Consider the following 25,893-nt stretch of genomic DNA (forward strand, 5'->3'; position numbering starts at 1 on the left):
CTAACACAGGTTGTAACCCTATACCCTGTTCGGCCTTACGACTGACCAGGAGCACCTCTGTCTTGTCTGGATTCAATTTCAATTTGTTCGCCCCCATCCAGACCGTCACAGCGGCCAAGCACCGGTTCAGGACTTCGACAGCCTCCTTAGTAGCGGGTGGGAAGGAGTGACAGAGTTGGACATCATCTGCGTACAGATGACACCGCACCCCGAAACTCCGGATGATCTCACCCAGCGGCTTCATGTAGATGTTAAACAACATGGGGGACAGTATTGAACCCTGAGGAACCCCGCAAGACAAAGGTTGTGGGGTAGAACAGGAGTCCCCCAGTGACACCTTCTGAGACCGACCCTCGAGGAATGACCGGAGCCACTGCAGAGCAGTACCTCCGAAACCCATTCCCGCGAGGCGTCCCAGAAGGATACCGTGGTCGACGGTATCGAAGGCCGCTGAGAGGTCGAGTAGCACCAACAGGGACACACTCCCCCTGTCGAGCTCCCGACGGAGATCATCCACTAAGGCGACCAAGGCTGTCTCGGTACCATGTCCCGGCCTAAAGCCAGACTGTGCCGGATCTAGATAATCCGTGTCTACCAAGAATGCCTGGAGTTGTGAGGCCACCACACGTTCCATGACTTTGCCCAAAAAGGGAAGATTGGAAACAGGCCGATAGTTTACCAATTGAGTGGGGTCCAGTGATGGCTTCTTCAACAGCGGTTTTATCACAGCTTGCTTTAAGCTGGCTGGAAAAATGCCTTCCCGAAGGGAGGCATTAACCACCACCTTAACCCACTCGGCCAATCCCCCTCTGGCCTCCTTTAGAAGCCAGGATGGGCAGGGGTCTAGGATGCATGTGGTAGCTGGCCCCATGTTAAGGAAAGTCTTGGGATTTTACAGAATTTGCTCCAAACTCTGGAGCAACTCTGCAGCTTTGGTCCAGTGTGGATAGCAATGCAGAATTATGTAGGCATCACCACCCCCTTTTCCCTGTGCTCAACAGCGGCTTCCACTGCCAACCTGTTGCAGAGCTTCGTGAGAATTCCTGGCCATCATGACTCCCCAGGCTGATATCAGAATAAGCACATGCTCATCCAGGGAGAAGGAAGTGATATCAGCATGGGAGCTCATGATGGCCGGAAGAGGTCATGGAGCTCTGTGACAGTCTGGCAAGGAAGCAGGGATAGTAAGATGACAGTCTAGTAGGGCTGAAGCAGTCTTGGGCCAGCTGGGCCATCTGGACTCTCCCTGTCACTGCTGCAGGTTGGGACTGGAGTGTGTGGCCACCTTGAGAGCCAGTTAGAATATAAAGCAGCCAGTGTAGATGAACTTTTTGATGTAAAGCTGGAAAACTCAGAAGAATAAAGGAATTTCAAAATTTTATTCAGCATTTATTTTGTTAGAAATATTGAATATTTGGCAGAAATCTCTAAGGAAGTAAATAATTAAATATGGATAATTCTTTGGTGATATATGTGATCGTGCATTCTAATCTCTAGCTCAGTTTGTTGGTACATGCACTGTTATAAAACAGTGACTGAAGAGGGAGAAAATCTATTATCTCTTGAAAAATATTTTCCTCATAGCATAGCATTTGAGTGCATGGGGCATTCTGCTGTACTTTTGGCTGCTGCAGACCAGTAATCATAATGAATTGCAGTTCAGGTGCTCTCAGTTGTACAGTCTACATTAATATTTGTTTACACAGTTTATTAAGATGTTTATAATAGGTTAATAAATTGTTTTCAACGTCTTCATCTTAGCAGGCCATTAGTGATTTTTCTAATTATCCATATCCAGATCAAAGAGCAGGCACGTGCTTCTCCAGTCTGGTGAATGGCCGCTGTGCTCAAGAGCTTCCTGGTAGGTTTACCAAAATGCAGTGTTGCTGTGAATCTGGCCGATGTTGGGCACTTGGATCCATTCCAGAAATGTGTCCTGTCAGAGGCTCTGGTGAGTATCTTTAGATTTCTATTAGTTACAACCACTAAAATAATTTGAAAATCAAGCCTGAAGTGATTATTAAAATCTGTTCTTCTTTTAGGAATACACGCATTTCCCAAGTTACTATATAATACGATTAACGTTGCTGGGTTATAAATATCATTTCCTAATTATTTCTATTTAAAATGGAAAAAGCTAATAAACTGCAAAAACTTTTTTCCTGCGGGATATGCTATAGCACCTTTTGCTATAGTTTTTCAATAAATATCTCAAGTCTCAACCAATTCAACATAGTTTGTGGCAGTCATAAAAATGAATTTTCTGGATTGTGACAACTATTTTCAAAGTAAGTACGGCACAATTAAACAGAAAATAAGACTTTCAAACAGAAAGTTTTTTTTAAAAAAAACATTACATAATGTAATTGCATTTGAAAAAATTAGCTTGTTGCAGAAACAAAGATTGGTGATACAGCTTCAGTTGAGACACCTTTTCCCCATGATAACTCTTTCAGGAGTGAATTTCCTTTCTGAGGGATAGATTTCTCTCACTTCTTGTTTGTCTCAGCCCTGTTCTGAGTCATTTGTAAGTTGGATGTTTGTAACTCGGGGACTGCCTGTATATCGTGTTCTGACCTCCACATGATGCTCACATTCCATTCAGCCTCCTTCTATTTTCATTAGAAAGCCAACGAATTCTGAAGAAGTTCATTTGAGGTTTTAAAAAGTGGATACTGTTTTGCTAAATATCCCCCCCTCCCCACACACACACCCAATATCATTTGAATTGGCAAAATACAAAACATTTATATTTCCTTTTAATTTTCCATTCAGTGATATCCTAGGAGGAAAAGTTCTGATTATAAAAACATTCTATTTGGTCAAATAGTTCTTGAATAAAACAAAATTTTCCAGGATCTTTGAATTTTATACAGTATAATGCTTGTACATTATGTTTGTAGTTTGTCTTGTAGTACCCTTCCTACTTAGAGGTTAATAATTTGAACTAACCTTTTTTCATTGCCTAAGATCATGTTCTTTTTATGTTATTTTGGCTATGCTTATTTCAATAATTTGAGTTACAAAATACTTATGGAAAAGGCATTCTACCTAAATATACCCTAAATTTATTTCTCAATGGACATTCTTTTTGCTCTGTCTTATGCTCTCAGCTGAACAAGTCATGTCATGCAGGGATGCACAACTGTGTGTATGGGGGGGGGGGGGTGGTTAAGGGATCATTACTCAACCATCTTATCACCCTACATGCCTTCTGACTACTCCTTCCCATATCGGCTTCTGTTATCAGCTTTATTCTTTGTAAGCCATCCCAAGTCCTGTTGGAGAGGGGGCGAGATATAAATAAAGTTATTGTTATAATAATAATAATAATAATAATAATAATAATTATTATTATTATTATTATTAACCACTATTCTTTTTTGGCTTCAGAGATGAAGGGAAAAATGCTTTGCCCCCATTCTCCTCCTTCATTTAGCTGGATTTCTACATTTTTTTTTAAAGGACTTTGGGACTTTGGGGGTCACTAGGGCTTTGGGAAGCACCCCATGGAATCCTCTAATTTGTTGTTTAAGGACCGAAATCCTTTCTGATCTTGAAAGTTGAGTACAGTCAATCCTTATTAGTACTTTGATGGGAAACTGCCAATGAATAACAGATGCCAGACTCTTTATTTTACAGTGCAAAACACACCTCTGATATGCTTTGCCAAAAGAAAATCCAATGAAATTTATAGGATTGTCAGAGGCTCTGGTGATTTATAGGATTGTTGTAAGGTGACTTGAAGGCGCATATATATATATATATATATATATATATATATATATATATATTTCTGAGACCTCTACCTCCCAAGACTATAAACCCCATGGTCCTTGTATGCAACCATTGTATGCAACCAGAAATATATATATTTCTGAGACCTCTACCTCCCAAGACTATAAACCCCATGGTCATTGTATGCAACCATATTGCTGTACCCACATTGCATAAAAGAGCCCCTGCAAAATTATTTAAAGAAGAACTAAAGAAGACACGTACATTCATAATTACTGTAATCTCCTTTCCCTGGTTTCTACTGGCCAGGAAAAGTTATATTGGTGTGTCTGTAGCAGGCAAAAGGGACATTCTAGTCATTGCATAATTGATACAGATTTCCAGCCTCCAAAATTACTAGAAAAAATGAATAAATTACACCACTGTAATTCTTTAATAGAATATTAACCATCATATTCTGTCAGAAGTATATATTTTTTTCTAATGAGCTCATGGAACTGAAAATATGCAACTAACTGAATGTACTGTTTTCCCTTTTAACTCCCAAGTGTTCATTAAAATAGCTGGTGGAGATTTTAAACAGAAGTCAGATGGGCATATTTCAGGAAAGGTTTTAGCTTTGTATTCTTGCATGGTACAGGGTTGGACTAAATCCCTCCTGTGGCCCCTTTTGACCCTAGGTTGCTATGGATCTGCAGTATCCTAGAATAATAAAAAGGTTTTCTCATGTTAATTCACTAATACAGGTTCCCACCAAAAAATGAAACCGTGATGTGCCCATGATTTTTTTTTTCATTTTTAGATGAATATCGCAGGCTATGTATAGATGGCATTCCTGTTGTAGGTGGTTCCAGGCCTGGTGGAACAGGAGGAAATGGCTTTCTTCCTGGTGGAAACGGGAATGGCTATGGCCCAGGAGGAACAGGATTCATTCCTATTCCTGGAGGAAATGGCTTCTCTCCAGGTGTTGGTGGTGCCGGAGTAGGAACTGGTGGCCAAACTCCCACTGGTGGGAATGGTCCCATCATAACTGGGCTGAGTAAGTTGTCTAATGTCATCATTATAAAACTGGGTTTTCCTGTTATAGATGAACTAATGCACCATTTTCTCCCTAATAAGCACAACTGAGAGGAATGTAGGATAGTACATTTTACAGTTGAAGATTTCTCCAAAAATGGTGGTGTTCTGGGTACTTCTGTGTAGGCAAAATACTTTTCTTCAAACCAGTATTGAGATCTTTGACTGGTCTGACTAGAGGTAGTCTGTTCGCATGAAATGCCTCACATTGATTTCACCAAAATCATGACTAAGAATAAACTATTCTGGAGGATTGTTTTAAAAATCTATTAACAACCTTTTTGAAATATTTTGAGGAGATTTATATGGCAGAAGTATTCTGAACTATTGTATACTAAAAATATGTACCCTTGCAACATTTTACTTAGAAAGGAATTGAGTTTCCAGTGTGAGAGTACCCCTAACATTACAATCTTTAATGTGCAGAATTTCAAAAGAAAATGTATTGTTCATTCAATACACATTTTAAAGTTTAAAACTTGAGTTAAATTTATGAAAAAGAAAAAAAATGGTGAAACCATGTACAAGTATGAGATTATGAATATGCATATGTGTGTGTCCCTATCAAGATGGTAGTCAGCATTCTTGGTTACATGTGATGAGTTATTTTCAAAAACAAGATACTAGATTTGAAAATCAGGGCTTTTTTTGATATTTTAATAGAACTTGGACCTGTATTTTCTCTTAGCTATACTCAACCAAACAATAGATATCTGTAAGCATCATCCTAATCTTTGCTTAAATGGACGATGCATCCCAACTATTTCCAGTTACCGATGTGAATGTAATATGGGATATAAGCAGGATGCAAATGGAGACTGTATTGGTGAGTATACATTCCTGCTTCAGTTTTTTGTCTTCACTAAGTATTTTTTCATATACAATCTCTGTGTGCTAAAACTTGCTGGGTAACATTCTGAGTTTCTGGTTTCAAAACACCATCCACTAAATATCTGCACAATGAAATGTGGGTTAAGTGAATTGATACCTAGAAAAATGTCATTGTCACTTATCTGTAGCATCTATAAAAAGCTCATAGAAGACATAGAACAGAGCTTTCCAACCATTTCATATTAGTGAGGTGCTTTTTAGACATGCATCATTTCACGACACAGTAATTCAGGTGTACTAGCAAGCCGGAGGTTAAACCAACCCCCCATAAGAGATACAGAAACTTACATAAATTGTAACAACAAAATGACAACATATCTCATGAAAGTATTTCATTTAAAAATTATACGATATACTGTTTATTTCAAATAGACTCAGGTTTTATTTTATTATTTTATTTTTATTATTTTTATTATTTTATTTCACATAGACTCAGGAATGTAATTTTATTTCACATAGACTCAGGTTTTCTATTACATTTGCATGACACAGCTACATATTGCAGCTGACACCTAATGTGTCACAATATAGTTTGGAAAGTTCGATGTCGAATATTATTTGGTTGGGGAATTAATTGCTTTTCTCTTTATTCGTTCAATTTTTTAAATGAAATTTGTCCTTTGTGATAAGAAATATGCTTGTTATCACAAGTAATGTAGCACTGTCTGGTTAGACTGACATCCCTCAAATCCTGTTTTGGATAGAACGAAGTAACAAGGAATTCTGTGCAATGTCTAGACTTTAGATAATCACTTTTAAGACAGCACTTCTGGATGTTTATCAAACTTGCTTTAGGAGAGTTGCATAATGTGAAGCCAGTTACTGAACTATTAGAACACACTTGGAAACAAGTGTTTTAGATTGCTAAAAAGTGTGCTCTAGTAAGTTCAGTAACGACCTCCACCTACATTTATAACAATGCCTTCATTAATCTGTAAAGCTGTTCATGGGGATATTAGTTTTCAAGCAACTATGCTGCCCAGTGAAACAAAATAAATTACTAAGTGCTTTGTAGCAAACTCCTGTAAGAACTAGGGCATTAAAAAGAGCAGCTGGGACAGTTAGACTGTTGGAACGTGTACAAAGAGAAACTGCTTGAGCAGTACTAGGGTAGATTGAGTGGTAGAGTGAGCCGATGAGAGAGATGCCAAATTAGCACAGTGTGAGAGGGATTTCTAAGAAGCTTCTGTTTCTTAAAAAAGGTTTAAATAAAAAGTAAGGTTTTCACTCTTTTGGGTGATTATCTTTTTGAGAAGTCACAGTACATTTGTCTTTACTACATATGGAAAAAGCAAAAATTTAAGAAGCTAATTTGAATAGAAATTCAGTATTCTTTCTGTAGAATTTGCTGACCTCTTAAAGATTTATTAATGATGTTGTATGGAACATCTAGCAACTGAGTTTTCATTAAGCTTTGCTGCATCCTGATTTTTATTGAGATGGCATGTTGACACCCCCACCCCAGGAAAGCCTGGGTTTTGGGGCACTTGTGGGGACTTAAAGCCACTAAAGCGCAAGTTTAAGTTGTGTCTCGAAGTGCCCTCAGAAGGGCATTATGTTTACCTTTTTAAATAGTTTCTGCTTTATACTGGGTTCAGTACTGAATATCTATTTGATAATCTTTTTCATAGAAACTTACCATTAATAAATACACAAGATATATAAAGCAATGTATAGTCCTATTAAACCAGTGGTTCTCAGCCTGTGGGTCACCAGGTGTTTTGGCCTACAACTCCCAGAAATCCCAGCCAGGTTACCAGCTGTTAGGATTTCTGGGAGTTGAAGGCCAAAACATCTGGGGACCCACAGGTTGAGACCTACTGTATTACACCATTGATCAGTTCAGTTTCAGTTGAAAGATTGTGATTTGATGGAAATGCTGTGTCCAACAATTATATTGTCATTAAGGACTTGACCAAATAATGTAGATTCCGATTGGTCTGTTGAGCTAAAGAATAAACCTTTTTTTAAAAAAAACCAATATCAAGATCCATGGGTAGCTTGTGATTTTTTTAATGCATCCCACTCTCTTCTTTTCATACTGCTTCATGTTTATGGCTTTGCTGCAGTTTTCTCAACTTCGTATGCAAATGTAAGTGTTGCTAAATAAAATGAAATCATTTTTCTATTAGTAATAGTGTTAGTAAAATACTGCTGTAACTTTCTGGAATCGATTTTTGAGATAGGTATTGTAATTCATTGTAGTATGGTATAGCCGTTTGAGTGCTAAATCAGAACTCTGGAAGACCAGGAGTCCCTACTCAGCCATAAAAACCCACTATGTGACCTTTAGAAACTCTCAATTTTAGAGGAAGGCAATATCAATGGCAAACCTTGTCTACATAGCTCTTGCCAAGGAACTCATATGATGGACTTATCATAGATCAGAATCAACTTGGAGATGTAGAAGAACACAAATAATTGTGCTTATATTGATGTGAACTGATATTATGATCCTGCTTACTGTATGATTCAACTTCTTTTAGGGGAATTAGAATTTTAATATTATAAACTGCTTGCACAGACTGTTTAGCAAAATATTTATGGATAGATATACAGTCTTACTGAGAGGTTTATATGCAAAGAAATGTGATGAAACTGAAAACCCATGCATCCAACAGATTTCTGAACGCCTTGTACTGTAGAATCCATCCTTTAGGAACAATGGGTGATTTGAAAATTAATAGTCTGTCTTGTAGCTGCATCCCCTGGCTCTGTTTTTCCTGCCGGACACAAATGCTGTCTATCCACCTCCTCCAACTCTGAAAACTTGTGCTTTGGTTAAATTAACAGGAGCACCTGTAGGCCTCCAGATGTTTTAAAACTGCAACTCTCATAACCCCTAATCATTGGCCATGCTTGCTCAGGTGGCAATGAGAGCTATAGACCCCAAACTTCTGGAGAACCATAGCTGCCTACCCTTGATTTAGATCAAGGTTGTGGAAAGTGTGCCATGTGACCTATATGCAGCCATTAAGACTATTTGCACTCTATAGTGCTATGCAAAATTCATCTCAGTCATCAAGTTGTGTCCACTTGATACCATTGTCTGATCCACTGCTATATCAAATCCCTTGTTTTTGTATTTTTTTTATTTTTCAAGACTTTGCTCTCTTTAATTTCGGTTTTTGTAAAAATGAAATGCATATCACATACTAATTGCATTCTGAGAATTGTGAGCCAGTAGAATTTTGGATAGGTGTGTTGCATCAGCTATGACTCAATTTTATTTATACATAGCAAAATCTGATAACATTTTTTCTGATGCAAGCAGATGTTGATGAATGCATATCAAACCCATGCTCCAACGGAGACTGTGTGAACACACCCGGATCTTATTATTGCAAGTGCCATACAGGTTTCCAGAGAACACCAACAAAGCAGGCTTGCATTGGTAAGAAATATTTACTTTTATTTCTGTACTTTCTATGCTTCTGTTTGATATGAGTCATATCCTTTTTGTACTCTAAATAGTTTTTGAGTGTTTATAGTTTTGTCTTTTCCATACTTTCAAGTATTTCATTAAATTTGCATCATTTTGGGAAATGTGATAACCCAAAGATTAGAAGCAATAGGACCACATTTGCTACTTTGAAAAATCATTCCATTACCTTTGTACAACTATAGAAAAGACACTGTCCTTGTGTTCTCCTGCTGTATATCAGATAGTGTGAGGGCCTTCAATCTTAGATGATATGATTAGTTTCATGTGCCTAGGGAGATTCCTAAAAATCCTGTTTCCATGAATTTCCTCCCATGCTATTTTTAAAAAAATCTTCTCCTTTCTTTAACACTAATAAAGTTGGCCAACATACATTTTAGCCCTGTTTCTGGGCATATTTGCCCTTTTGATTTAAAAAACGGTACTATTTTTCCCCTATCAGTTCCAGTTTTTGAGAAAGAGACCATAGGCCATATACCAGTTGCCATTTGCTCACCTACAAAAAATAATGTGGAGCTGATGTGGTATATCTAATGCACTTTTCTAAATCAGTGCCCCAAATAACCCCAGGAATAGGCCTAAAAACCAGGACACCAAGTATTTTTTGTTGGACTGTGTAATTTATGAAGATGTTGTTTTGTCTTTTGCCACTCAGCCTTTTATGTTGGGGTTGCTCTCATAACTAGAAGCTGATGTGTGACAAGGGGTAGATTATTCCTATAAAATCTGTTGTTTAAATATATAATGATCCAGGTATAATATATATTATTGACAATCCAAACATACTGACTGAACAAGATACACATTTCCTTACTTTCTGAATGAGGTAGATGGCTGCCTGTTGTGCCACATGAAGACCCTCACTGTTTACCCCTAGTTAAGCCCTTTTTAGTAAGAAGGATTAATATTTTATGTACAGTTTCTGTGGGGCGAGCCTAGACAGCCTCTTTGGATTTGAAGCCTCCGTCACCCTGCTCCTTTAAGAATCCCTCAGAGGCAGAGCCTCAGGCAAGGCACTTTTGATTTTTGGAAGAGGCAGCCTTTTCATGACTGGAAGGTGAAGAGAGAGGAAGGCTGGAAAGTTTACAAAAAAGCATGTCCAGTTGGAGCTGTATTCAAGTCCAGTCAGAGTTAAATATTGAGACCATCTTAGAGACAGTTTAACACCATACACTTACTTACTTAGGCGATCCCTCATTGGACGAGTAAGATGGTCTTCCATCATGGGTTTCCTTGTGGGTCCGTATGTGGCTGTGAAGCCCTATTCTTGCACTGCATCTTCTTCTGCAGTGAGGGCATTGGTTTCCAGGTGAAAGGCGGTCCTGGTTGGGGTTGGCTTGACGCGCCTTCCTCCTGGCACATTTCTCTCTTTCACCCTCCACTTGTGCCTCCTTGAATTCTGCAGCACTGCTGGTCACAGCTGACCTCCAGCCAGGGCTTCCCAGTTCTCAGTGTCTATGCCAGAGTTTTTAAGGTTGGCTTTGAGCCCATCTTTAAATTTCTTTTCCTGTCCACCAACGTTCCGTTTTCCGTTCTTAAGTTCAGAGTAGAGCAACTGCTTTGGGAGACGGTGGTCAGGCATCTGGACAACGTGGCCGGCCCAGCAGAGTTGATGTTGGAGGACCATCGCTTCAATGCTGGTGGTCTTTGCTTCTTCCAGCACACTGACATTTGTCCACTTGTCTTCCCAGGAGATTTGCAGGATTTTCCGGAGGCAGCGCTGATGGAATCGTTCCAGGAGCTGCATGTGACGTCTGTAGACAGTCCATGTTTCACAGGCATATAGCAGGGTTGGGAGGACAATAGCTTTATAGACAAGCACATTGGTATCCCTACGGATGTCCCAGTCCTCAAACACTCTGCTTCATTCGGGAAAATGCTGCACTTGCAGAGCTCAGGCGGTGTTGTATTTCGGCGTCGATGTTGACTTTGGTGGAGAGGTGGCTGCCAAGGTAGTGGAAATGGTCAACATTTTCTAATGTTACACCATTAAGCTGTATCTCTGGCATTGGAGAGGGGATGGCTGGTGACTGCTGGAACAGCACTTTAGTTTTCTCGATATTCAGTGACAGGCCAAGCTTCGTATATGCTTCTGCAAAGGTGTTGAGAGTGGCTTGTAGATCTTCTTCTGTATGTGCACATATGACATTGTCATCAGCATACTGGAGTTCTATAACAGATGTTGTTGTAACTTTGGTTTTGGCTTTCAGTCTGCTGAGGTTAAACAGCTTGCCATCTGTCCGATAGATGATTTCCACTCCGGTGGGAAGCTTCCCATCAACAAGGTGAAGTATCATAGCAATGAAGATGGAGAATAAAGTTGGGGCAATAACACATCCCTGTTTGACACCCGATTCCACCTTAAATGGGTCACTTTGGGAGCCACTGCTGTCCAAGACTGTTGCCATCATGTCATCATGGAGGAGCCGCAGGATGTTCACAAATTTGCTTGGGCACCCGATTTTTTGGAGGATGGTCCAGAGAGCGCTGCGATTCACTGTGTCGAATGCCTTTGCAAGGTCGATGAATGCCATGTACAGAGGTTGATTTTGTTCTCTGCATTTTTCTTGGAGCTGTCGTGCAGTGAAGATCATGTCCACGGTTCCTCTGGAGGGGCGGAAACCGTTCTGGGATTCTGGGAGGGTGTCTTCTGAGAGGGGCAGAAGGCGGTTTGCAAGGATTCTTGCGAGGATTTTCCCAGCGGAGGTTAGAAGGGAGATACCTCGATAGTTTCCGCAGTCTGTTCTTTCCCCTTTTTTTGAAGAGGGTGATGATGGTGGCATCCTTGAAGTCTGCTGGGATTTTCTCGGTCACCCACACTTTTTCTATGAGCTGGTGGTGTGTCAGCTCGGGTCCTCCCTCTTTAAAGATTTCAGCAGGGATCCCATCCGGTCCGCTGGCTTTGTTATTCTTTTGTTGGCTGATGGCATTGCTGACTTCTTCCAAACTAGGCAGTGCTGCAAGCTCATCCCTGATTTGTTGTTGCGGGATTTGTGAGAGGACCTCTTCGGCCACATTGGAGCTGCAGTTTAGGAGGCTTTGGTAGTGTTCTTTCCAACGTAGTGCAATTGACTTTTGGTTCTTCAGGAGTTTGGTTCCGTCTGATGAGCGTAGAGGCTGTATGCCATGGTTTCTTGGTGAATAGATGACCTTTGTGGCTTTGAAAAATCCTTGAGCATTATGGGTATCTGCCAGGTGTTGGATTTCTTCAGCCTTCTTTGTCCACCAGATGTTCTTGAGTTCTCTTGTCCTTCTTTGGACCTCAGCTTTTGCACTGGCGTAGATCTTTTTCTTAGCAGCACAGCTGATGTCTCTCTGCCATGTTTGGAAGGTTTTCCTTTTCTTGTCAATTAGCTGTTGGATCTCGATGTCATTTTTGTCAAACCAATCTTGATGTTTCTTGGCTTGGTATCCAATAGTTTCTTCGCAGGCTTGGATGATGGAGGTCTTCAGTTTGTTCCGATGTTCCTCAACATTTTCGGGGTGTACTGTGGGTAGATGGTCCTTGAGTGCTGTTTGGATATGGGCTCGTCTGGAGGGCTCCTGAAGGGCTTGGGTGTTCATTTTGCGCCTTGTCTTTCTTCCTTGGAGTCTGCGCTTGGGGGCGATCTTGATAGCCATCGTGGATCAGATTAGCCTGTGGTCGGTCCAGCAGTCGTCAGCACCTGTCATGGCTCTTGTGAGGAGAACGTCACGGAGATCTCTGGCGCGTGTGATTACATAGTCTAAGAGGTGCCAGTGCTTTGACCGGGGGTGCTTCCATGATGTCTTGAACTTGTTTTTCTGGCGGAAGAGCGTGTTGGTGATGACAAGGTTGTGCTCCGCACATTTGGTGAGAAGCAGGATGCCATTCGAGTTGCTGTTTCCAACCCCGTCTTTTCCTATGGTGCCTGGCCACAGGTCGAAGTCTCGCCCGACTCTTGTATTGACGTCGCCCAGGAGGATGATTTTGTCCTCCTTAGGTATCCTCGATAGGGCGGTGTCCAGCTGACAGTAGAATTTCTCCTTGATGTCTTCATCAGCATCTAGTGTTGGTGCATAGGCACTTATGATGGTTGCTCATTGGTTTTTGGCAAGATCAATTCGGAGGGTGGAGAGTCGTTCGTTGATGCCAATGGGTGCTTCAGACAGATGTTTCATCAGATCATTTCTTATAGCAAAGCCAACTCCGTGCATTCTTTGGTCTTCTTCGGGCAGTCCCTTCCAGAAGAAGGTGTAGCCTCCTTTTTCTTCCTTCAGCTGTCCCTCTCCTGCTCTCCGGGTCTCCTGAAGGGCTGCTATGTCGATGTTAAGGCGTCCCAGCTCCCTTGCAATGATGGCAGTTCTGCGTTCGGGGCGTTCACTGTCACTGTTGTCCATCAGTGTCCGTACGTTCCACGTACCGAAGTTCATTTTTCTTTTTTGGCCGCAGGATGGTGACCCCACTGGACGCGGCAGTCCAGTCAGGGAAAAGAGAGGCAGACTATGTTTAGGGCACCTTTTCTAGCCCCCTCCCCGTGTGGGGTGAGCAGAGTGGGTCCTAAAAAGGGCTGCTCAGTCGCGGATACAGCTGCCGAACTACTCAACTGCCTCGGACCTTGAGGTAGAACGACTGAGTCCGTACCCACCGCCCATGTGCCAGTCTGTGACTAGGGGCTTCCAGATTTCACAGTCCTGCCCCCGTCGCCACTCGCTGATCGCCATGGGACTTTTGTTGGTTTGTTTTTTTATTTTCTTTGGAAGATGCCTGTGCGTGGGTTTTTTTAATGTGTGGAAGTCAGTGCACAACTGATCAACACACAGTCTTCACAGAGTGAGGTTCCACTGGTGATGTAGTTTAACACAATGACCATGGCTTCTCAGTCTGTTGCAGCCTTCTTCTGCCTTCGCAGCCGTTGTAACATGTGCCATGTTATCCTCCGCCTCCTCCGCCGTTGAGGTCTTTGGGTCTTCAGACTGTGCTTGGTCTGGGACCTCCCCCGCGGCCACTCCTGGGAGTGCAGGACTCCAGTTGTTGTGCCCACAGGTTCATCGGAACATGCAAGCCCCCTCACCACGACAAGGTGACAGTCCATCGAGGGGGACACCATACAAGAAAGAGACAATAAGAAGAAATAAAGATTCAAGAGCCTCAGTTCAGCCAGAATTGTGTCTATCTCTCAAAGACTTTATCTTTTTTCATAAAGACTTTGCAATGAGATTCACAGGAAAGAAAGTCTAAAATTCTTGTCAGTTAATAAATGCTTGTTTGATTCAACTATATAGTCTCTGATCTGTTCCCTGTGCAGCCAGTTCACCTTCCAAGTACTTAAGATAGCGTGGGGGCAGAACACTGCCATAGCATTCTACTGTGGAAACAAACTGTACATTAATTGGTCTCACAGTCATTCTGGTTTTAAGCCAAGAACAGGGACAACACCCATTCTAATTTACCACTGCTGCAAGTTTACTTTGATCACTTTTCATCATATGGGAAAGCAAAGTGCTGGGATATGTTCCTTTAAGTTGTTTCCTTTGGAACAAGGAGCTCTAAAGTAACTGCAGCAAAGATTCCCTTTATGTGTGGCAGCCTCTCTTTGTTCTGCTTTGAAGGATCAGAAAGCTGTTAAAACAAAAGAGATGGAGAATTTAACTTTGAATTAATGATAGCTCAAAGTGGCAAGAACCAATTCTCTTTTGTTTCATCCATGGCCGTTTGATTCCACTATATTTGTAAATGGGTGTAAAAGTTTCTTGTGTTTCTAAACATGATACAAAATTGTATGGGGGTAGGGTTGGGGTAAAGATAATCAGCATTCAGAGGCAACATTTTCCCACCAGACAGACAGTTTAGACTGTTAACAAGTTATTAATAATCTCGAACCTTGTGGCATTATAGATGATAGAAGAAAAAAGAGAGGAAGAGATGCAAGACAAAGAGGTAGCTCTTTATAATTTAAAATAAAGCAAGCGGCCTATCTGTACTGTGTTTCATTTTGTCTCAGAATAGCCTGAGCTATTCCAACATTTTCTCCCTGAATCTTGTTGATTATTGCAAATTTAACTCTTTGTCCCACCCCTAGATGTTGATGAATGTATCCAGAATGGAGTCCTTTGTAAAAATGGCCGGTGTGTGAACACTGATGGAAGTTTCCAGTGTATTTGCAATGCTGGATTTGAATTGACTACTGATGGAAAAAACTGTGTTGGTATGGACATTTTTCTTTTATTTTTAAAATATCTTTATTGATTACAAAGCATTTACAATATCTTTCAAAGCAAGGAAAAATAAAGATCATAAAGTGACTATTTCAAATGTTATTTTGTCTCTTGTTTTCCAAGTTTAGTACTGATACCATTTAATGTTGCTGTTAATTTATTGACAAGAATTATCACACTATTTTGTCATAATTTGAGATAGCATATTTATATACCAGTTCATATCAATTTATATTTTGAGGCCATGCCATAAATGTCTTGACAGAAAACATTCAGTAGCTACCTCATTGTATTTCTAAGAAATCCATCAGTAAAATGCGTGTTTCTATTGTCATTGCCATTCAATAAGTATTTGCTTAACACTATACAATACATTTCACAATTTTTTAGATCATGATGAATGTACAACTACCAACATGTGCTTGAATGGAATGTGTATAAATGAGGATGGCAGTTTCAAATGCATCTGCAAACCTGGATTTGTCTTGGCTTCTAATGGGAGATACTGTACTGGTATGTAATTTGCTTGTGGCAATGACAATATTTTCCCTTCTGACTCCCATATATATTTGCATTCTCACATTGATGGGGAAATTGGAAATCCATGGTCTTGACCCAAGGACTGAACTACGTTGGAATTGCCGTTCCAATGTACAAGAAGGACATACTGTCATCAGTAATGGACTGGATGAGCAAACAAATGGAAACTTAATCCTGAGAAGTCAGAGGTGTTCATGGTCAGGGAATAGGGATCCAACCTGTTCTGGATGAGGTCTCACTTCCCCTGAAGAGACAGGTCCACAGTTTGGTGAGGGGGGGGGGGTGGTCCTCCTAGAATCTGCATTGAACCTGGAAGCCCAGGTTTCTACAATGCCTTTGCACATTTCAAACTTGTGCACTAACTGCACCTGTTTCTCAAGACATCGAATCTAGCCATGATGTGATATACCTTAATTACATCTCATTTGAATTACTTTAACATGCTCTATGTGGAGCTGCCTTTGAAGAGTGTTGGAAAACTACAGCTGGTTCAGATCTGCAACCAGGTTGTTAACTGGGGATAGCTACAGGGAGCAGACAACTCTGCTGCTGCAAAAGAACACAATTCAAAGTACTGGTTATGACCTATAAAGCCTTATATGGCTCAGATCCAGGCGCTTTGGCAGACCACATCTCCCTGTATGAACCTGCCTGTGCCCTGAGATCTTCAGGAGAGGCCCTTCCACTAACATTGCAAGCACCATTGGGAGGAATGCGAGAGAGGGCCTTCTCAGTTGCTGCCCTTGAGTCTGGAACTCCCTGCCCAAGGAAACCAGAATAGCCCCCCTCACTCCTGTCCTTCCAGCAGCAGATTAATACCTTTCTTTCAAACAGACTTTAATGAAGAAAGTTTTAAAAGACCGAGTCAGGGGGTGTGGTGTTTTATGTATTTTAAATCACTTTTTAATAGCGTTAATTGTTTAAATTGTTTATTTGTAAATAGTGTTTGGTCTAATTCTATTTTAATGTATTCAGTTTTTATAGTATATATTGCATTATTTTTGGCACTGAAATGCTACTACTACTACTACTACTACTACTACTATTTAATTCTTGTAACCTTGCATATGAGGAATTATTTTCCCCACTGTTGGATGATCTTAACATTTCTATGTAGTTTTTGCCCTGTATTAACATATTCCAAAGTTTTCTGAAAATTTATTCTGCCCAGAAAACCTGTAGGTTTTTTGTGCTAAAATTATGGGTGGTTAGTACAAAACCCTGTGAATGTGAAAATTGTGGTTTTCCTAATCCTCTTCCTGCATTTTTAATACTGATTTAAAATGGCCAAATTATGTATTGGAAAGAAAATGGCTATTTCCTCCAAACAGTGGCCAGCTTCTTTTGTACAAAACTCACAGTTTTTGGCAACAAAAAGTGTCTTTCTGGAAAGTGGAGTGTTTTTCACTTATATGGCTGCTGTGGCGGGAATTTGAATTGGAAGAGCACTGTCAGGAAGAAGGCTTTCAGCTTTCTCATTTCATGTTTGCTCTTTAGCCTCAGTGGATGCCAAATATGTTTGCTAACCACCACATTTATATAGTACTCCTCTGAGTAGTTGAAACACCCAAATACCATTACCATAACCCTATAGCCACAAAGTAGTTTCATGTTGAAATAAGAAATGTGTGTGTCTGACTGTTTGGGTCCATGTTTCCACTTCAACTTTTTTAGGCGCTATGCTACTCTTTTTTCCATTGCAAGATAAAAGTGCATTGTGGTAGCCAGTCTGAAAATAACATTTATAAATAATTAATAGTAACACTTTTGATAATATATAAAATCATTCATTTTGTAATCTTCCGAATGCTGCTGTGCATCCCCTAATAATTTCCTCTGTCATGACACAGGGAGTGTTTCCAAATTTTCTGTGCCAATGTGTATAGAGCTTTGATTATTTCAATTTATTTTTTGCCAAAAGTGTTAAGTTTGTTGTTATTGATTTAATCTATGAATCCATGAAATCTGTGTAAATGTGTTGTGCTAATATCACAAGGATATAGGCTTCATAATATTATTAGAAAATGGACCGAGATATAGTATGAAGCAAAACTTATGTTTTATCTGGATAGACATTGATGAATGCCAAACCCCAGGAATTTGTATGAATGGCCACTGCATTAATACAGAGGGATCATTTCGTTGTGAATGTCCACCAGGCTTAGCTGTGGGGGTTGATGGTCGTGTTTGTGTAGGTAAGAGATACCTTCCCATTCCTTCCCATTTTTTTCAACTTCTGATTATTTAGATAACTTCTCTTCTTGTAGGGTACATAAATGTTGAAAACAATAAATCAATATGTAATAAAAGTTAACTATGTATTTTTATTTATCTAAAATGTATAATGGAGCTATAGAAAATATTTTTGTACACTTGTTTTGGCATGCCTGTTTGGAGCCTACTTTTTTCATACATCTAATGCTGAGGTTGTGTAAGAGGACCTTTCCTTTCAAATAGAATTTGCTTTCCTTGCCCTTTACCTTTTTGGTCTTCAGATAAGCTTCTGTAGGTGCTGAATCTCCAAAGTGGATTTTAGGACCTTCTGGACAGAAGAATTGAGGGGAAATCTGTTTCAGCAACAGTGTTCATTTTATTGATTAATCATTATGGATTATTTATTATACTTAATTCTATGGCATCATTATGAAAAGGAGCCCCTGATGGTGTAGTGGGTTAAACTGCTGAGCTGCTGAACTTGGTGACTGAAAGGTTGGCAGTTCGAATCCAGGGAGCAGGGTGAACTCCCACTGTTAGCCCCAGCTTCTGCCAACCTAGCAGTTCAAAAACATGCAAATGTGAGTAGATCAATAGGTACCGCTTCTGCAGGAAGGTAACAATGCTCCATGCAGTCATGCCAGCCACATGACCTTGGAGGTGTCTACAGACAACACCAGCTCTTTAGCTTAGAAATGGAGGTAAACACCACCTCCCAGAGTCGAACATGACTAGACTTAATGTCAAGGGAAACCTTTACCTTTATCATTATGCAAATGCATGGTACTTTCATAGTTCCTCTGCTGATCATCTTTAGTGTCTGTATAAACTTATTTTAAATGAGTTCATGTCCTACATTTTATGACTTTCTCTTCTCCATCCTTTGGTACTAATTTATTTCCAAAGGGAAGAATAATTATTTTATGGAGTAAACAATATAAATGACATTTGTAAAAAAAACATTTTGTAATGCACCCAAAGCATGTAGGTATTGATTATGTTCATATTTTTTGTTTATTTAGCATAGACTGGTTTGATCCGTGGAATTTATCTAAGTTTTGACACATTTTCAGGTGGTTCTGGGTTCTTGTAGGAAACAAAAATACAGACAGTCTCCAAGTTGCATATATCCAACTTACAAACATCTCATAATTACAAACAAGAGTAAGACAACAGGAAGGGAGAGAAATCTGCCCCTTGGAAGGGAAATTCACTCCTGGAAGAGTTGTCATGGGGAAAAGGTGTCTCAATTGAAACTTTCTCACCAATCTCTGATTCCATAACAAGCCAATTTCTTCAAAATCCAATTCTCACAGGTACAGAAAGTGATGTGAAATCTTCTGAGAAGGGGCACAGACAGAAAAACAAACACCGCAGGGGTGTTGTTAACCCTTCCCTATCCTATCCAAAGCCTTCCCTCCCTCCCTCTCTCTGGCTGGAATTACACTTTAAAAAAAGTACCTGCTCTGATTTATATACAAATTCAACTTAAGGACAAACCTACAGAACCTATCTTGTTCATAACTTGAGGACTGTTTGCTAACATGCATAATGTCATGAACTAGAAAAAATAAACAAAAGTAGGAATGTTTCGTTTTGGTTTAGTGATTGCTGGTGTTGAGCTTCAATTTGAATATGTGAACCCCAGGTTCATAGACTACACAGTGCAGTTTGAACTAGGTCCAATGTTATGTGTGATACTTTTTGCATAATATACCTATAGGCTTAATGGGTAAAGGGAAATCTACCCAGCTCAAATTCAGGTTGCAGAGCGGAAAAAGAAGCCTATTAAATTTGGCACAGTGCTAATGGTAACACTTGTGGTGCAGAGTGTTTATTTCTCTTCTGAATATCCAGTGCTAGAGCTTAAATATGCTGCTTTACAATTAGTTTTAAGCAATTTCTTTACAAGGGACTGAACCAAAAATTATTTAAAAGATTTTAATTTCACAGAAAGATTATATAATTGCTCTAGACATACTCTAATAGGAATAAATCTGAAGTAGTGCATAATAAAAATCTTACACATTCTTGTCCCTCTGAGCAAAAATCCAAAGAGTGAGTCTTCTGTTAACAAATCTACTGTAAATTCGTCCTTGGCTTCAAAAGCTTTTCTGTTGGCTAACCTGTATGATCCCTGCAAAATCTAAGTGATGTTATTCAGAAACCAATGGCAGCCCAAAAATATTTATAGTTTGAGAATTGGCACATTATGTTAAACATTTTCTTTAGGATTTAAGTAATACTGACATGTGGGTAAAATATTTAATAAAATACAGCAAAGGAAAGTTACATTAAAAAACTTAATTTATTCATGCATATGTAGTTCAAGGACCTTGTTTAAGATGCAGGAAATACAGTAATAAAATTTAGCATAACATTCCACAAAATAGCTTGTATCATGTAATAAGAATACCCACTTAGATACCAAAGCATTTAAATAAACCTTGTTTGGATGTCAACATTTCTTTGGTATTGAATCTTATTGATCTCTTATTCAAAATACATTCATGTACTACATATATAAATGCTTGAGACACAGCCTTCATGAGAGACTATTTATAGTTTTCTAGTATAAGGCAACTCATCTATTGTTCTGTCTGGCTCCCCTTAGACACCCATATGCGAAGCACATGCTATGGTGGAATAAAAAAAGGAATATGTGTCCGCCCTTTTCCTGGAGCAGTGACAAAATCTGAATGTTGCTGTGCCAATCTAGACTATGGATTTGGAGAACCTTGCCATCCATGTCCTGCCAAGAATTCAGGTAAAATTGTGTTCTTCTTTTGATTTCACATCTAGCCATAATCTTGGCAAACAAAGGGATTCACATATTTAGAGTTCATTGCAAAGACAGGGTCAAATACCCCAAAAATGTAAGAGTCCTATTTTTACATTGTCAGTTAAATCATGGGAATGAATCCCTTCCTTAATCTGGTTCTTTCTTTCACTCTGTTATATATCTCAAAGATTTGTTTCCCAGCTGGCTTCCAGTCAGTTTCATATCATGATAATGCTTAAAATTGCTTTCAGATCAAAGCATGCATCAGGGTCACTCAATGTGTTTATGGGCTTTAAGCCAATTGTAACATATATCCTTGTCTCCCAGTTGGTCTGTGTTTCTTAGTGTTTTATGCATTGTTTATTAACAAGGGATGTGATATGGATAAAACAAAATCCAAAATGGTTTTCCAATGATAAAATTCAGTGACAGGAAAGATACTAGACCATCCAATATTTTTAAGGCAGTAAAATACATAATTTTGTAAAAAGGACTGCATCTTTGATAGAATGCTATAGTGTACTGCTTACTAGAATTAAATAAATGAACTTTGATATGCTGGTCACAATCCTACACTGAGAGAGACATAGCTATGAGATGTAGCTACTATAGTTTCTTGCCCAACCCTCTCTCAGAAACCACCTTTTCTGTGCTTTGACCCTCTGACGCCAACAGTTTTCTGATCATTGGAGAGTGGAGGGAATAAGCAAATAATCTTGGGCACACACTTTCCCACTCTAATCTACTTCCTCTCCTGCCTGTGAAAGAGAAGCATTTTAGTTGCCAGAACCAAGGCAATACATTTAGTTTGTCCTCCCAGCTGTCCTACTCCTAGAAATTCTGTGTATGCTGACCTTCTCCTCAAGCTCTGAGCCATAAAGGAGAAATGCAGTCAACCCAACCACTAAAGGTTGTTCCTTTCCAAGGCCCCAAGTCCTGGGTCCCAAAGACCAAGTCTTAACAGTCTCCTTTCATGCAAATATGCCTTTTTCTACGCATCCACAGCAGCCAAGTAGACTTGCTTTTATACACTTTTGCCCTAAGGTCTGCCTTTTATACCCAATTAAATACCAATTAAACCAGTTATATCAACAGAAGAGTACATCTAAACGAGACAGTATAGACTCAAGAACTGAACCCCTCACTGTTGAATTTAATAAAGTTAATTAAACCACTTTCTTTAACTACTAAATAAAGCAAATGGTCCCATAGGTACCATGGAAAGGCAGTACAGGGTAGGCAAAACACATTCCCCTTTATGAGAGACTAAAGGAAAACACCTCCATCAGAATGAATGAGCCAGGGAATAATAAAAGAGAAGTAGGAGAGCAGAGAAAGAACCACTTACTTTGCCTCTTCTCTATATCTCTCTCTGCATCATGATGTGTAACATCAGGACATATCATTGTAATCGTTGTGGAAACATGAAGACAAAGACCAGATAACATGAGCTCAACATTTCATAGAATCATAGGATTAGAAGAGACCACATGGGCCATCTAGTCCCACCCCCTGCCATTCAGGAAAGACACACTCAAAGTATCCCTGACAGATAGCCATCCAGCCTCTGTTTAAAAGCCTCCAAGGAAGGAGCTTCCATCACACTCTGAGGCAGAGAGTTTTACTGCTGAACAGCTCTCGCAGTCAGGAAGTTCTTTTTAATGTTCAGGGGGAATCTCCTTTCCTGTAATTTGAACCCATTGCTAAGAGTCCTAGGGCCTGTCCAGACAGCATTCTGGACAGTCCAGACAGAATTCTGGACAGTCCAGACAATGTTCTGAATTAATTCAATATAAACAAGGAAAACACTGGTTTGTAGCGAATTAATTAGATAGTGATTTTATTCCGTGCCTTCTTGAAAGGCACGGAATAAACCCATTCTTTCTGGTTCTGGACTGCAGTACTTTAGTCCAGACAGTATTCCCACAGTTTTCTGTGCTAAATTAGCCTGGAAAACTGTGGGAATCCCAACCCCCCTTTCCAAAGCCCCCCTAAACTGAGTAAAAAAAGAAAAAAACTCACCCGGCCTCCCTGGGACAGCTGCCAGAGCTTTCCTGGCACATACAAATGATGCACCAGGAGAAAGGGAGAAGAAAATCTCTAATCCCCCGTCCTTTCTCCTGGCGTGTCATTTGTATGTGCCAGGAGAAGTCCGGCAGCTGTCCCAGGGAGGCCAGGTGAGTTCTTTTCTTTTTTTATTCAGTTTAGGCGGGCTTCTGGGGAGTGGGGTTAGTGACCCGATGTTGTACTGGGAAGTTCCACATCAACATCTGGACACCCATCCCAGAAAGCTTGCGCTTTCTGAGATGGGTATAGACAGATTCCCAGGGACGGATGCTCCTGGGATAAAAGGTGTCTGACTCTGTCCCTAGTCTCCAGGGCAGCAGAACACAAGTCTGATCCCTCTTCCTTATGACATCCTTTGAAATATGTATACAATACTATCATTTGTGGAGGCTTTACTCTGAAGATATTTTGTTTCTTTGTAAATACATGCTAATTAGTCAAATAAGCAGAGCTTTCAAAAGAACGATGTGAATATATGTATAGTATTTAAATATTTACTCTTAACAACTTCTCTGTTTCTTTTATTTTTCAACACTTATTTTTACATGAAAAGCTGAGTTCCATGGTCTGTGCAGCAGTGGCGTAGGAATTACTGTTGATGGAAGAGGTAATATTTCATAATATTTTATGTTTGTGCACTGTACAGGAAGGCAAGCAAATGCAGATAAATTACCCATGCTTGTGGCAGTACTGAGATGCAGTTAGTCTTCTTTTCTTTCAACCTACCCTGGTTGCTGTTATTATAGATACAATATTTTACAAAAGTGAACTGGACTTGGAGGAAGAGACATGTTACATTCCCACTGGAATGAACAGCAGAATTCTCGCTTACTGAAATAGATGCTTGCAATAAATTTCTATGAATTCTCTGAGTGGTAGCCTGTACAGATTATTTTGCTAAGCAACAGTGTACCATTCTGTGACAGTTTTCATGCCATTTTCATAAACCTTTTTGTAAGTGCATTAGTGATGGAATTGTTGTTGCAGACTGATATAGATATATGTGTGAGGATGTTTAAGAGAGACAGAGAGAAATACCCACAGCAGCATTGTTAATTAAGCTGTCTATGCTTTTACTTAGGTTGAAATCTTAATTTATTTTCTATAGTAATATGCATTTTTATTTCATTCTTTCATTCAAAATAATTTGTTAATTTTTACATCCCTAATTTTAATCAGCAATGATCACATCTCTATTTTAAATCAGTAAACTAGATCAATTTTCTATTTAATGGTTACATTTCACCTCCATTTTTATCAAGTTAGTATGTTTGTGCCATTTACATTGTTGTGTGATTCTTAATTATTTTATTGCAGATATTAATGAGTGTGCTTTAGATCCTGATATTTGCTCCAACGGGATTTGTGAAAATCTGCGTGGCAGCTACCGTTGTAAATGTAACAGTGGATATGAATCGGATGTTTTAGGAAGAAATTGCATTGGTACGTTATTTGAAGTATATTGATATTGAGATGGCAGCAATAAATTCAGTAATAACAGCCTTTGATTTCAACTGTACAGACAAGCTATTTGATTTTTCTGTGTAATCTATAGACTGCTTTGCAATTAGTTTGTAACTGATCCTGTGTTCTCATTTGTCCCATCTACACTGACCATATAATTTAGTTTCTGAATGCAGATTATCTGCTTTAAACTGGATTATATGAGTGTACATTGCCATATAACCCAGTTTAAAGCAGATAATCTGCAGTCAGAAACTAGATTATATGGCAGTATAAATGGGACCATTATTAACTATCCTATATTCATTGTAATCGTATATGTTAGGGCTATGCCACTGGTTCTATCTATGGGTAGGGACCCATCCTTTGCTATCTGCATTCAGTGTGTGGGCATCAAGACATAGTCCTGGACTGCTTGCTTAACACTGGAAATGAGGCCAGCAATTTCTCAACCTAGTAAAACTGCCAAGGAAAGGGAGAGATTGCTCTTACAATTTGATAACAGAGGGCTTCTGAAATTTTGCTCAGGGTCTCCTGATAATTCCTACATAAAGTCTACATGGGAAGTAGCTAGAGCAGGCATGGGCAAACTTCAGCCCTCTAGGTGTTTTGGACTTCAGCTCCCACAATTCCTAACAGTCTACCAGATGTCCAAAACACTTGGAAGACTGAAGTTTGTCCATGCCTGAACTAGAGACAGCTAGTGATGGTGCAGAAATGAAATGGTGGAAAAATTCTCATCCCCTCTTCTCTTGGTGGAAGTTTTCATTGAATCAAAGAGCCTTTCATTGGGGAATGGACCCATATTAGTCCTTGAGGTCTTAGTCATGGAACAACATCCCATAAAACAAAGTGAGAGTGGTGAGAATTTTAAAAAATAATTCTCCCATCTTTGCCCCACATCATTTCTCATGGTTTAGAGGACTTTCCAGAGTTGTACGGGAAGTAGATCAAAAAGCTCCAATAAAAAGAATGGGCCAGTCAAAATTTTCTGTTCTTTCTGAGAGAGGAACCCTCTGATGAAACACCAGCCCTTCTATTACTAGAAAGAGACTTCCCATTTGCAGAATGGTACTTTGCATTCTTGCCTAAAGTAGTCAAAATACTGGTATCTTTCAAAGAAAATAATGAAAATAATTGGGTTCATTCCAACAACAGTTTTAATCCTATGACTTTTAACCAGGAAAAAAAAAAACAAATATGAAAGAAAATGTTTTGAATTGGTTTACCTTCTGTATCCAAGAATTTAACCTTTCATGAATTCAGCCACCCACAGCTTGAAAAGGTTTTTTAAAAAATCAAAAAGCAAACCTTGATTTTGTCATTTTTCTACAAGGGACACAATTTTACTGCACCATTGTATGTAATGGGACTTGAGCCTTCATAGATATTGGTATCCACAGGGGAAACAAACCCTAGCTTATATCAAGCGCCCACTGTTTATACATTTGTGTAGTGCACATTACGATAAAGATAGTACTGGTAACAACATAAATAATAA

The 25,893-nt window shown here is 39.5% G+C and overlaps 1 protein-coding gene across 2 annotated transcripts in view; it reads left to right on the forward strand.

The window, feature by feature from the left end:
• FBN2 (fibrillin 2) overlaps positions 1–25,893 on the forward strand; it is a 156,461-nt gene that overhangs the window by 60,898 nt on the left and 69,670 nt on the right. For both annotated transcript variants that reach the window (XM_060761998.2, XM_067464466.1), the window contains exons 9-18: positions 1,799–1,951; positions 4,541–4,777; positions 5,504–5,641; positions 8,981–9,100; positions 15,190–15,315; positions 15,716–15,838; positions 17,938–18,060; positions 20,694–20,846; positions 23,482–23,535; positions 24,246–24,371. In XM_060761998.2, the coding sequence (XP_060617981.2) occupies positions 1,799–1,951; positions 4,541–4,777; positions 5,504–5,641; positions 8,981–9,100; positions 15,190–15,315; positions 15,716–15,838; positions 17,938–18,060; positions 20,694–20,846; positions 23,482–23,535; positions 24,246–24,371 (1,353 nt within the window). The remainder of the gene's footprint in view (positions 1–1,798; positions 1,952–4,540; positions 4,778–5,503; positions 5,642–8,980; positions 9,101–15,189; positions 15,316–15,715; positions 15,839–17,937; positions 18,061–20,693; positions 20,847–23,481; positions 23,536–24,245; positions 24,372–25,893) is intronic.

The sequence above is a fragment of the Anolis sagrei genome, chromosome 2, assembly GCF_037176765.1.
Source record: "Anolis sagrei isolate rAnoSag1 chromosome 2, rAnoSag1.mat, whole genome shotgun sequence".
NCBI lineage: Eukaryota > Metazoa > Chordata > Lepidosauria > Squamata > Dactyloidae > Anolis > Anolis sagrei.